This window comes from Ambystoma mexicanum, chromosome 1p (assembly GCF_040938575.1).
Source record: "Ambystoma mexicanum isolate Mex_15411 chromosome 1p, UKY_AmexF1_1, whole genome shotgun sequence".
NCBI lineage: Eukaryota > Metazoa > Chordata > Amphibia > Caudata > Ambystomatidae > Ambystoma > Ambystoma mexicanum.
Genome location: NC_090921.1, coordinates 1,128,705,670 through 1,128,719,052, shown reverse-complemented (window position 1 = coordinate 1,128,719,052; position 13,383 = coordinate 1,128,705,670). Strand labels below are relative to the sequence as shown.

Below are 13,383 nucleotides of genomic sequence, written 5' to 3'. Positions count from 1 at the left end.
TGAGCAGTGATTCCATTGGCTGGACCCAGTGGAGCCCTTAGCTACTACAGCTCTCTGAGGATGTTCGTCAGGAAAGAGTAGCAGCTTTTTTTTTCTTCAGATTATGAAGGTGCCTGTGCTGGCAGGTCTGCGACCCAACAAACGCTGTCAAGATTGATTCTACGCATCTTCGAATGCTACGATCTGGCTGAGAAGTATATGTATGAGACTATGGATGTGACTATGGGCTCATTCCACTAGATGGCTGGCCTGCAGAGAGGGGTCCCTGTTTTGGACATTTGCTGGTGGCTATGTTGGCCTCACAGTGCACGTTTGCCAAGCATGATTCCCAGTCAGGGCAGGACCCTTGTTTTGTCAGTGCAGTCGTACAAAGCTTTCTGATTCAGCTGGTGTCCTTGCTCTCCTCCCTCTTTCAGTCTTATCTTAGATGAGGAATCAGTGGGAGGAAGGAATCCACTAGATGAACAAATTACGTGCCTCCAGTAATGTTCTTACTCATGGATGTGCCTCCCACGGATTTCGCATTGCTCTCACCACTGACCCCACTTGGGGATCGCTGGCTGTTTAGATGGATTTCCAAAATCAACCCTGGGGTTAGATTTTGGGCGGCCATCCTATTGTTGTTGAATGTGAGACACTGAGGACTAGCCAAACCCAATCAAGTTAAGGCTGGTGAGCGGCTTTGCTTTGTCTCTAGAAGGCTGCGAGTGGTCTAGGGCTACGAGTCCACACTGAACAACAATAATTCCTGACATGCAAGTACAAAAATATACAATAGTTTCTTAGGCCTTTAAAATGTACACTAGCAAGGAAAACCTCTAGTAGGATATTGTCACACAATTAATATAAAACAGATGTATACATTCATCCTTAGGCGAAGAAAGCAAGCCATATACTTAAATAACCAGTGCTATACAGCTAAGTGCTTATATGCATGAGATTCAGGGTTGAAACTTGGAATAACCACAGAATAGCTACCACTTATGAGTTCAGCCTAAAATGGTTTGAGACCTTGTGCCCCAACGTCATCCGTTCCAAAGTTATACTTCACAGATTAATTAAGAGATTTGGCCGATGCCAGTGGTTATGATCAAAAGGTCAAAAGGGTAAGTAAAGTTCATGTTGGCAGCTAACTCAATCCCAGTCTCTAGGATCGGTCTAGGAAGGGATCCTTGATCTGGTCTCCACTGAATAAAATCAGGAAAGCGTTGCTTAGGCACAGCATTGTATGCCCTTCTTTCCCCATGGAGAATGGAGGGAAGAATAGATATGTTGAATTCCTCCCTGACTGATTACTACAGAGACCACTGCTGAGGTTCCAGAATCCATTAGGCACAGTTTTTGTGCTTGGTCTGGTTGGGGAAGGCCGATGTTTCGCAGATACAAAGGTCCCTTTTTTGTGCCGGGATTTCGTTTTCAGTTTCAATGCTTAGGAATCAGATCCAGGCACTTACAGTTCAACACCAAATGAAGATGAGATGAAAACTTCTGTGGTGCAGGCGACCACAGGACACAGCTAGAATGCGAAGAAGACTGATTGCAGTGAGAGTCACCATGGTCAGGCGGCACCAAGCTATCTTCCATGGACGAAGAAAGGAGCAGGTCCTGCATGGTTACTGTTGATGCAAGCAGGCTGAGTATGTAAGAGCAGGCGTCTTGTTTAAACAAGTTGAAGGTCCTCCAAGGATGCACTCAGAACAGTGATGGCTGCAGCCTGGCTGCCCAGGAGAGAGCTGGTCAGTCCAACGGTTGGACCAAGAACCTTTACAAAGGCTCAGAAGGCATGGATCCTCGAGGGGGTGGGGGGGTCGAAGCACCGACAAGGATCTTTTTGAGACCATGCAGAGGAGCAGGGCTTCACCGGGACTTCACTGTGGTTGGTGCTGGTCAGCTGCAGGGGTCATCCACGAGTCGTCAATCGGCTGCTCTTCTTTGTAGAGGACTTGGCTCCAGTGGTGATCTAAAGAATGCCTAGCAACAGACATTCAAGCTCCTGGATGTGTACTGGGACCAGACAGTCCCAACCCGACATCCGGGCTCACACACAAACCGCACCTTTGTCTGCGAAAGGAGCTGCTTTGCCTATAAAAGGGCAGTCTAATAATTGCATTTCCTGACTAAGAAGGCAGGAAGAAGGCCAGGGAACCATGTGGCCACATTATGTGCCCCCATATATACTGTCCCCGACATATCCAGCTTGAGACGCGTAAAAACATTGAGCGGGACCACCCTGCGCTCCTTCCTGGCAGAAAGGTTTCTGAAAAGTAACTGTGCTGGAGATAGAATATCATAGAATTCGAATCCGTGGCAGGAACATCCATCAGACAGAACATTACCAGATGCAAGTCATTTTTTCATTAATGCATTAAAGCAAAGATTATGGTTTGTGTTGACAGGGTGATTAAAGGATACATTTTCCAGTGTTATAACTGGTTTTTCCGTTTTATTCAATCAGGACATGTTATTACTTTCTTTTTAAGCATGCTCTAACTTGCTTTGACTTTTGTTGATATGTCACTGACACAGTAAATCTTAATGTGAAGACATTTTGTTTATGTTTAGCCTGAGTCCAAGCTATGTCGACCTGACTGAATGTCCCTACATGTGGCCCTATTGCTCCCAACCCATATACTATGGAGGAATGCCGACTATAGTTAATGTCACCATCCTTAATGGAATGGGAGTGACTGGCAGGATTGTAGACAAGGTAAGACTACATTTCTTTGATTAAAGATATTGCATTTGGTTTACTGTTACTTGTAAACTTTTACAGACTGATGCAGAGGGATTCTATATAATTTCTGGCACAAGTTGACTCACTGTCTGCACTTTGGATGCAACACAGCTAGAGTGTTTTCTTGTTTGTTTAGAAGAGTTTTGTTTTGAAGGTTTGTGAAGCATTTCCAGAAATGTAATAATTAAAAAAGAGCGTCAAAGGGAAAGATATGAACATTTGATGGAATGTCAGATATCTTAGGATTTTCTTGATCTAATGCATACATCTTGCACAATACATTTTCAGTAACTGGGCGTTTACTTTTTCTTTACATTTAAGATTAATAATGGTCTTTCTGTGTACTGTTCCTTCACATGTGTACAGTGTTTGTACATAATGTTTCTAATTAAGACTTGTAAAGAGATGTGGATTGCAGTTATTTAACCTGAATCAGCACACACAATTGACTATGCAGTTATTCTTTCCTGTGTGACTTGTAGGTGACGAATTAAAATGTCATGAAGTGCTTGTAAATCAATTTGATGGGGAGCTCTAGAAATGGAGCATTCTCAAAAGTAATGTACTTGGACAACTTGTGAAACGCCAATCTAGTAGCCCCTTTGACCCTTGCTCTGTGCGTTTTATTAGGTAGTAAAGTAATGTTATTCAAAGTGATTTCACTCAAGCGCTTTGCATAGAACATTTTATTAAAAAATATTTGTACTCAACCAAAATTGGTACTTTATTTCTCCACCTTTAAATGATAAAAAGCTGAGTCAGGCTAAATGGGATTCAAACCGATTTCCTACAGATCTCCGCACGGAGCTCTTATCCCTGAGCTATCATTCCGTTCTATATCTAGAGGAAGTATTGAATGGGACCAAGAAACCACCTTCATTTATACAGGGGCAATACAAATCGGGAAGATAGTGGGTCAAACTGCAAAGGTCTTATCAAACCCCAGGGAGGATAGCATAGGTTAACCTGCACCTCGTGGCCACGAGAGGGGAGAAACTGCCCCCACTCCCCTTCTGGAAACCACTATGGGGGTGCATTGCTTCAATCTCCCTCTCTCAAAAGGAGCCTATAATAGTAGGACTGACCTGAAGAAAATGGGAGAAGGTCAAAAGCAGCTTCAGGTGGAGAGAACCTTTCAGCAGCAGACATGGAGGTAGAGTTGCAGGCAGATAGGTTAAGAAAGGCAGACCAGTGAAATCTGAAAAGGCTGCCTCACCTGGTATAGCCTTGGTTTAGTTTAGCACAGACCCTGGAGAGTTGCAGGAATGATGCTGGTGCAGCCAATCTTGGTGGAGGCCTTCCTTACAGTTGCAGATGAAACCTGTTGCCTTGAAGACCAGTGCAAGGCAGGGGTCAGGCCACTAGAAAAGCAAGTAATTTTGTGGGTTGCTGGATGTTGAGATGGATTTCCAGAATCTGGCCTGGTGGGCAGATTTTAGGATGCCACCCTAGTTAAAATGAACAGGGGATCTCTGAGAGGTTAGCCAAACTCAATCAAGTTAAGTGTGGAGTCTGGTTGGTCCCACCAGTCCAAGGGTTGAAGCGCTGCAGAGGGCCTTCTTGGATCAGGTAGTCCAGCAGGACTTGACGGGCCAAATGCAGGAAGGGATGCCAGGCCCCTTCGGGGTCGTCCACAGATCTTCAGTCGGCTGCTCTTCTACACAGGATACTTGGCTTCAACGCTGATCTGAAGAAATGGCTGCAGGAATCCATCTTTATCCTAAATCCTGGCTCAAAGCAAGTCGAAGCCCAACAATGGTAAGGATCTGCACCATTCAGTCAGCAGTTGTCCAATCAGGGACCACTGTGGGTTTCAATCAAGCCCCACACCTAGACTTCTAGGTACCCCAGATATGGAGTGGATTCAGAACGTCCCACCCATATACTGTGTGTGTGTGTGTGTGTGTGTGTGTATATATATACATATATATATTCATATATATATTCACTCACTCACACTCTCTATCGGTTTTCCCAGCTAAATGCATGACCATTTTCTGGGACAGTTTTTCTGAAGTCCAACTAAGGGCTTAGAAAAACCATTCAACTTGGACAATACAAGACTCCATTCTTAGTATAAGGCTGTGTTAGGGAGAATTCTCTGTTCAGGCGAATTTCCCAAACCTAGTGAGACCCCTAGCAGCTTTGCTGGAATTTTGGGGTTTATTTCTTTCTCCAGCTAAGAGTGAGACTCTCTTTCTCCCACTCTTAGACATGATTTGAGATATCCTTTGACTTTGTAATGTGTTTTATGGGCTATGGGGTCTTTTACTCCATAGAGTTTCATGTGGTTTTTGGTAAGTGTGTTACACAGCACCCTCAGTGCAGTAACACAGGGGTGTCATAGTGACCCCCAAACATAGACTCCATACCCTGGGACTGACTACTGTCTCCCAGGGCATGTAAAGCCTCCATTGACTTTACTAGTCTTAAATTGGGAACAGAACCAGTACAAACCATCATATTGTGGAAGTACTGGTAGGGGTAATTAGATTGCCCCTCGGTCTGTTTTTCGAGGGGGCACTGTGCAGTACCCCCTCGTCGAGTTTCTGGCTGGTGGCAGTGGTTACCACGCGAAATATTCCTTAATAATATTTACTATGGGATTTTCCCATTCATTTTAAACGCACCACTTTTTGGTGCAATGTTAAAGATACCGCTGGGTTATCTATTTAATATTTATTCCCCGGTTTGGTCTTTTCGCCAGGACTCTGTTTTAAAATGGTGTTTGTGTTTGCCTCTGTGACTCCAACCCAAGTCGAGCCCTTTGTTCCACTTTTTGGTGGGCTTCTACACAGAAGCCTCCAAAAGTGGTGCCACTCTGTCTGGGTCTACAGGATGTGTGGGAGGGGGGGGGGGGGGATTTAGGCACCCTGGACTGAGTTGCCTCGGAAACTCAAGTCGCACTCTTGTGTGATTGGCCCAGTGGTGAGCCGCCCAGCTCACCACTTAGCATGTTTGAGTGACAGCTAGGACTGATGAATGTGGGTTTTCAGCATAAAAGCAGGGCTTTGGGGATTGGAACTTCAGACCTCGCCACAGGACCAAAGAATCCGAAGAGGGAGCAGCTGAGCCGACCTGCAACGACGACAGAGCCCCGCTGAACCGACTCACCACTTCTTCCAACGACAGAGATCTTCATCCCGAAGTGTCTTCTTCCTTTGACTGGTGGGGATAACTAGTTTGCCCGCTTTTTCGCCTTCCCGTATCATCTCGTGGCCGCCTTGTCTGTGCCAAGCAGCCCGGCAACCAGGATACCACATTTTACCATTACCGCGAATAAAAGGGTAGTACCTTTTAACCGGAGAACTCCGCGGCTGGTTTCTTCCCTGGCAGTGCAACGACCTTCAGCTTTCCTCCACGTCGAGATCTTCTCTTCCTCTGGACGACGCCGCGGCTTGCACCCACTGCCAGGAACAACTGCCCCCGCTGGAGGATTCTCCCTACTTTCAAGGTACTGTGTCCGCCTGGCCTCCCTCGCAACGGTCTGTGTGGGGTGTCTCGAAAATCCTCAACTTACCACTTGGGTTGGCCCTAGGCTGACTAACTGAACTTTTCTGAGCTGAACTAATTCCTTTTTAAACTCTCTGCAAGACTTTTCAAGCCTTTTAAACTGTGATCTTGGGCGCATTGGTGTTCTACTCTCTCTAAGAGGGAGCCGGGCCTCTGAACTTTGGTGGTGGGGGGATTCACGTCTACCCTGAACTGGACGACTGGCTGATCTTCAGAGCTAGCTTTGGATCATTTTGGTGTCACCTGCCGCACCCTCCACAGACTGGGCTTCTCCCTGAATTTCAAGAAGTTGCATCGGACACCGTCCCAACAGCTCCAGTATATCAGGGCTATGTTGGATACGTCCTTGGGGAAGTGTTTGCCTCCCAAGGTAAGGGCTCATCACGTTGTGCAGATGGTGGACAAGTTTCAACATGCCCAGAGTCTCCCGGATTTCGAATTCTTAAGGTTGCTAGGCCTAAGCTTTGCTTGGTACAAATATGTTTTGGCTTCCCAAGACTACAATAATACTGTCTCATAATGATTACTCACAAAATAAACCACATACTAAAGAAACATGGCAATATATAAATCTGTATAGAAACAGGTTAAGGCAACTAATATTATGGTTATATTTCTATATTCTGAGCAGAAAACTACAAGTCCCAGAGTGCCAAATAACGCAAGTTCAAGCTTTTCCTTTTTCACACCACTATAATGTTAGCACTTTTTGTAGGGAGGTCTCCCGAGTACAGTGATTAAATGGGTCTCAAACTTCCAGCTTGTTGTTACACACCATTAAGAACATTTGACTATCCACAACAACAAAAAACAAAGGGCCCCATTACAAGTACGGCGGTGCGGGAATAAACGGTGGTAAAGCAGTGGCAACTCTCCCAGGACCTTCTGTGGTGGGTGAACGAAGGGAACCTGATGAAGGGGTAACCGTTTTGGCAACCGTGGCCGGAGGTGACTGTAGTGACGGACGCTTCACTCACAGGATGGGGCGCTCATGTCAACAACTTGACCGCCAGCAGTCATTGGTCTCAGTTGGAGTCCAGACTCCACATCAATCTGTTAGAGCTGAGAGCCATCAGGCTAGCCCTTAAGGCTTTTCTGCCCTCGGTAAGGGGGAAGAGTGTCCGGGTCATGATGGACAACACAGTGGCCATGCATTACCTCAATAAAAAAGAGGGGGCACGGTCACGCCCGTTGTGCAGAGCGGCAATGCAGTTCTTGTTCTGGGCCATCCAGAAGGACATTTCGATCTCAGCAGCTCATCTGGCCGGCGACAATAATGCGGCGGCGGACGATTTGAGCAGGCAGAGCAGTCTCTCACAAGTGGGAGTTGGCTCAGGAAGTCCTTCAGGAGATCTTCGCTGTTTGGGGAAACCCGCAAGTGGATCTGTTCGCCACCAGTGTCAACCGGAAGTGCGAGAGATTCTGCTCAAGGGAATTTCCTCTAAGAGGAGCCTTAGGAGACGCGTTTGTGGTGGATTGGTCATTCCCATTGCTGTATGCGTTTCCTCCAGTCCCCGTCATTCCCCAAGTGTTGCGGAGGTTACTGAGGTTTGGTTTCCACATGATCCTCATTGCTCCAGATTGGGCCAGGAGAGCTTGGTACCCGGACCTTCTGGATATGTCCATCTGCCCTCCATGCAGTCTTCCCTACCGAGTGGGGGTTTGCAGGGGAGGAGGGGGGTATTGGTCAGGTTCTCCATCCAGAGGTCAAGACTCTCAGCCTTCACGCTTGGTATCTGAAAGATTGAGGTATAAGAATTGGGACCTCCTGGATGTCTTGATGGAGGTGTTGCTTTCGGCCAGACGGCCTGCAACGAAATCCCTGTACCGTTGGCGTAGGTTCTGCGACTGGTTCAGGGATCACAATGTTGATCCTTTTCAGTGCTCCATTCCTATGGTTTTGTCTTTTTTTGCTTTCTTTGGCCCACAGGGGAACTTCAAGGTTACCTGGTGGTGCTGTCTATCTTTGGGCACTCGTCTGAAGAATCTTCTTACTTTAAGATTCCTTTTGATTTCTCAGTTTCTTAAAGGACTGACTAATGTATTTCCGCTGTCCCCTTTCCGGGTGCCGGTTTGGGATTTGAATTTGGTTTTGAGATTCCTCATGGGTGCTCCGTTTGAACCTTTGCACTCTTGTCCTTTGAGAGTACTGTCCTTCAAGACTGTGTTCTTTATTGCGGTTACTTCCGCTCGCAGAGTGAGTGAATTGCAGGCACTTTCAGCTAAGCCACCCTTTACTGTGTTTCACAAGGACTGGGTTGTACTGCGAGTATGTCCTTCTTTTCTACCTAAGGTAGTCTCTGAATATTATTTCAGTGAAAAGGTGGTTCTTCCATCTTACTACCCTGCTGCTCATCCTGGTAAGGAAGAGGAGCGTCTCCATCGGTTGGATCCTAGGAGAGCTCTTAGCTTTTACATTTCTAGGATGTCCAGGGTCGGAGTGGACGATCAACACTTTGTAGGATATGCTGGACACCGATTGGGCCAGACTGTTACCAAACAGACCTTGTCCAGGTGGATTATCCTTACCATTACAGAGTGTTACCGGTTGGTGGGTAAAGACTCTCCTGAAGGGTTCAGAGCTCATTCCACTAGGGGCGTGGCAACTTCCACCGCCCTCCAGCGGGGTGTTCCTTTAAGGGATATTTATGTTGCCGCTACTTGGGCTTCAATCCATACATTTGTAAAACATTATTCCCTGAATACAGTCCATGGTCAGGATATGGCCTTTGGGAAGGCGGTTCTTTATTCCACAATCTAATTGGGTATTCTAAATTATTTTCCCTCCTCCATTTACTGGTACTGCTTTGGGAGTCTGTCAAAGATGTGGAATGTGTTGGAGGACACAATCCATTCGAAAAACAAGTTACTTACCTACTGGTAACGTGTTTTCGACTGGATGTTCCTCCAACGCATTCCACATCGCCCTCCCAGCCTGCCCCTCAGGAGAATCTCCTATGCGATTGCAGCTTCCGTTTCCGCAAGGCTAAGTTCAGTCCAACAGGCATCAGAATGGTGTCACACGTTCTGGCGGAAAAAACTTAAACTGAGGCTACGGGTGCCATGTGTCCTATTTATAACATCCTGGGACGTCGTCCTCGACGGAGGCCCTCGAGGGAAACGGACCAGACGCCATCAATGCAAGACGCCTTCTGCTGAAAAAATTTCCCGGTGCACAGCTGGGAAAGATGTGGAATGCGTTGGAGGAACATCCAGTCGAAAGAACGTTACCAGTAGGTAAGTAACTTGTTCTTTGGTGTAATATACAATTACAGGTGCTTTCTAGATCAGTGCAACACAGATTGAGGTAAGCAACCACTTTTTAACTTGTTTTAGAGTGGCACACAGCTTACACAAGGTAGGTAAAACCTATATACTTTTTTTTTATAAAGGGGGCTATTGGCAACCTAAAGATAGGTATAAACCTGAGACTGTTTATTACTAATATTCTGGAAGAAATAGTTAAATGAAGCCAACAGCATTACTTTTGGGAAGAGGTATAACCCATTCACAGGTGAGTAAGTTAACCTTAACATCTACTTTGTTAGAATGGCGAAACAGTTACTAAGGCAAGTAAGATGTTGCATATACTTTTCAGAATGGCAGAACATTTCCAAGGTAAGTAAAATAACCTTACATGTACTTTTACAAGTGGACGAACATCTTCAAGCTAACAACTTTTGTACCTATGCACTCTGAGTTACAGTTGCCAACCAACTCATTTACAAGCAAGTAACTGTTCAACACTTGTTATACTTTTCAAGGCAGACACCTGTAATCATCCAGACCTTCCCTATTTTATTGGATGAGTTCTTTCAGAGGCTGAAGAGGGACCCTCGTGGTGTGGGAGCAAGCTTTAGGCAGGGTGAGATAGGGCTCAGTTGCAGGCAGTGTCAGAGTGCCTAAGGAAGACTTTTCAAACAAGTATTGTACTTTCAAAAGTTAGTTGAAGGTCCAGGGACTTCAGAGAATACACCCTAGGAGGATTCCAGCAAGGGCCTGGGTGAACTGAACGAGAAGACTTCCAATCACAGGAAACACCCCAAAGCTACACAGCAATCACAAGAGACTTAATGTAAGTAATTGCCAAGCCAACACAGTACTTCAGCGCAGAAAGAGTTTGCAGCAGGAGGACTTCAGGATCAGCAGTCAAAAACCTAGTAATTGAATTCCTCTATCATGAAGACAGGACACTGGAAGGACCTTTGCAGCAAGGATCACAGTCAAGACTCTAGGCAAAAGTTTCTTTGTGGTTTTGGCGTTCTTTTCAGGAGCCAGAAGAAGACTAAATATTGCTGGTCGAATTCTCGATGTTTGCAAGGTCCAGCACTCTGGTGAGGGGACTTTTTTTCGGACGCGTTTCACGTCTGTGGAGATCCAGCAGAATGCCCACAAAGTTGCAGCAAGATTCGGAAGACCATGCACCGCACAATGGCTCGAGGTCCCAGGGTATTGGGGTTTTGCAGCCGCGCAAGGTCGCAGCACGACATAGGGTGGCTCAAAATGCAGGTGGTCTTGAACCTAGTGGATCTCAACAGGCTCTGTTTACGGATTCCCTAGGACTATTAGCAGGATTAGCAGGCTCCAGTTATACAGCAGTCTCTCCGGTCGCTGAAAATAGTCTCAGGCGCGTTTTCTTCATCTCCCTCTTCGGGTTTGGTTCCAGTGGTCGACTACCTCCTCAGCTTCCAGGATCGGATTTTTATGCAGGAACCCAGCCAATCAAATGCAACTTTCAAACTTGGAGGGTGCGGGGGATTGGCATTCCTTTCAGGAGAGCCAGCCTCCCAGTTTGAACTGGAATCTTGCAGTCAGGCCGGAAGACAAAGGGCTGCAGAGTTTTGGAATCCTCCCTCGCTTCCTGCCTTCAAACACTCAAGATCCTGGGCAGGCTTGACCGAGGTCTCCCGCCGAAGATGAAATTGACAAAAAAATTAACCTTGATAACTGTAGTCCTCACAAGTTTAGTCAGAGAAAGTTGAAAGGGGAGCCCCAAGGGCAAACCAGCAACAATATGCAGTATGTATCCAAAGTTGTCAGAGGATACAATTAAAAAGACACTATGGAGAGTCTTAAAAAATGGCACCCGTAAAAAGAGCAAACGATTCTGTGAGTGTGGAAAAAGGTTCCCACTCATTGAGGTATAGGGAAAAATAATCCACCAGTAAAGCAAAAAAGTTCTGGTGTTGACACAGGTCAGGAAGATTTATCGTGGCTATGAAAATCTTACCCAACACCATATAGAAGATTTCCTGACCTGAGAAGGCAGGAAGAAGGCCAAACAACAATATGGATAAAGGACAAGCAAAGAATCTTGTGGCACAATGATTTTAGGGCACTAGCCACGTTTAGTAGCCAGACATGATAAACGCGAATATGCCCACTAAAAATAATACAAACATTGTAACATACAAAAATGATAGCTGCTGCCACTAGCTTGTCTTTAGGCACATGTAAAAGGAAACTGTTTTCCAGTACTGATAGTCTGAACGACTAATCACTTTCACCATGACAACATGAGTAAAAGAACAGGGGAGTGAAGCTGAAGGCTTCACTCCCTGTCAAGTAAGGGCAGGTTCAAAAGCACAATGTTTGGGGGGTCCATAGAAAATGGAGGGAACGCTGCCCAAAGATAAATCTTTACCAACACTGGAGAAGAGTGTTGATGGTGTTTGCAGAGTGTTGTTGAATCAGAAGTGTCAAATAGAGAGTAGAGGAGGCTGGTGAAGCAGTGTATGGGGTGAACTTTAACATCTTTGAGGGGGAGAATTTGGAAAGAGAACTGGTGTGTAGTAGGATTGAGGTTGGGGAGAAAGTATTGGAGGGGAAGGATGAACATCCAGTGTGTTTACAGTAGCTTAAGGAGGAGTGTGCATTAGTGTGCCGACCACTGGGGGAAAGGAGGGGGGGCAAACTGCCCCCCTCCCACAAGGCTCTACAGGGCTGAACTCCAGGACATTTTAGAGCAAGGCGGGGACATATTTCTCAGCTGTTGGCTCGTCAGGAGGGCCATGTGGCTGGAGAAAATGTCCCGGCTGCTGACTCTCTGGCATCTTGGACGGCACATTTGTCCATTGCCTTCATTTCACCCAGTGCCCAACTAATTGACAGCAATTTATGTTAATGGCTGCAGCTACTTCTTTTCAATTTGGACTGTTGCTGGAGGGACCACCTCGCCTTTACAGCTGCCATGGATGGACAAAATGCAGCTGCCAAAAGCACCTTAAGAATGGCCTTGCGATCATACAGGAGCGTTTAGTCGATTTTCAGCTTGATGGGTCATTTCCAAGTAAAAGACCTCACCGCACACCACTTCTGTTAACAGATCTGTGACTGCTATCAAGGCAATTTGATTACATAACGCAATAAAGCTGCCTTTAAAGATCAATTTATAACCATTATTTCGAGGGGATTGGGTCCTCCGACGTATTCCATATCTATGACATGTAATCACCACAGCTGTGCTGCTTCGGAAACTTTTGTCTGCGTCCTGCGTCGATGCGCCGTCGTCGAGGACCTCCTCCGACGTCATCCGATGTGATAAGTAGGACGCACGACGCCCGTAGCCTCAGTTCCGTTTTTTCCGCGAACGTGTTGCTTTGTGAATCTCGGTTAACGCCTCGACTCTTTGGAGTTCTGTTCTTCTCGGTTCTTCAAACCTGTTCGTTTTGTGAAAATCCTTCGTGTGAAGATGTCTTCTACTTCGTCTTCGACCCCGCGTCCGGGTTTCAAGAAGTGCGGGGAGTGTGGGTCCAAGATGTCGGTGACGGACTCGCACGACGCCTGCCTCTGGTGCCTCGGGGAGGCCCACGACACGGATGACTATATCGACTGCCAGTCGCTCACGTCCAAAGCCTTACGCGAACGTAAGAAGAAGTTGTCGGTAGGTCGGGGTTCCAAGCCCCGGAAGTCAAAGTCTGCAGGGCTTTCGACGGATGATACGAGGGTTGACTCTCTGCGTCATCGTCGTAAGTCTCGTGGGTCTCCTTCTAGGAGTCGGTCTCGCCACTCCTCAGCCTCTTTGAGGCATTCTCGGAAGCGCTGACACCGGTCGTCTTCCAGGTCCTCTTCTGAGGACTCTGCCCGGCACATCGCTTATCCCACCAGCCGTGCGACGCCGGAGGAATGGGCTTCCT

At 46.6% G+C, this 13,383-nt stretch overlaps 1 protein-coding gene across 3 annotated transcripts in view; it reads left to right on the top strand.

The window, feature by feature from the left end:
* MBTPS1 (membrane bound transcription factor peptidase, site 1) overlaps positions 1–13,383 on the top strand; it is a 1,184,166-nt gene that overhangs the window by 796,437 nt on the left and 374,346 nt on the right. For all 3 annotated transcript variants that reach the window (XM_069604782.1, XM_069604783.1, XM_069604784.1), the window contains one exon: positions 2,563–2,707. In XM_069604782.1, the coding sequence (XP_069460883.1) occupies positions 2,563–2,707 (145 nt within the window). The remainder of the gene's footprint in view (positions 1–2,562; positions 2,708–13,383) is intronic.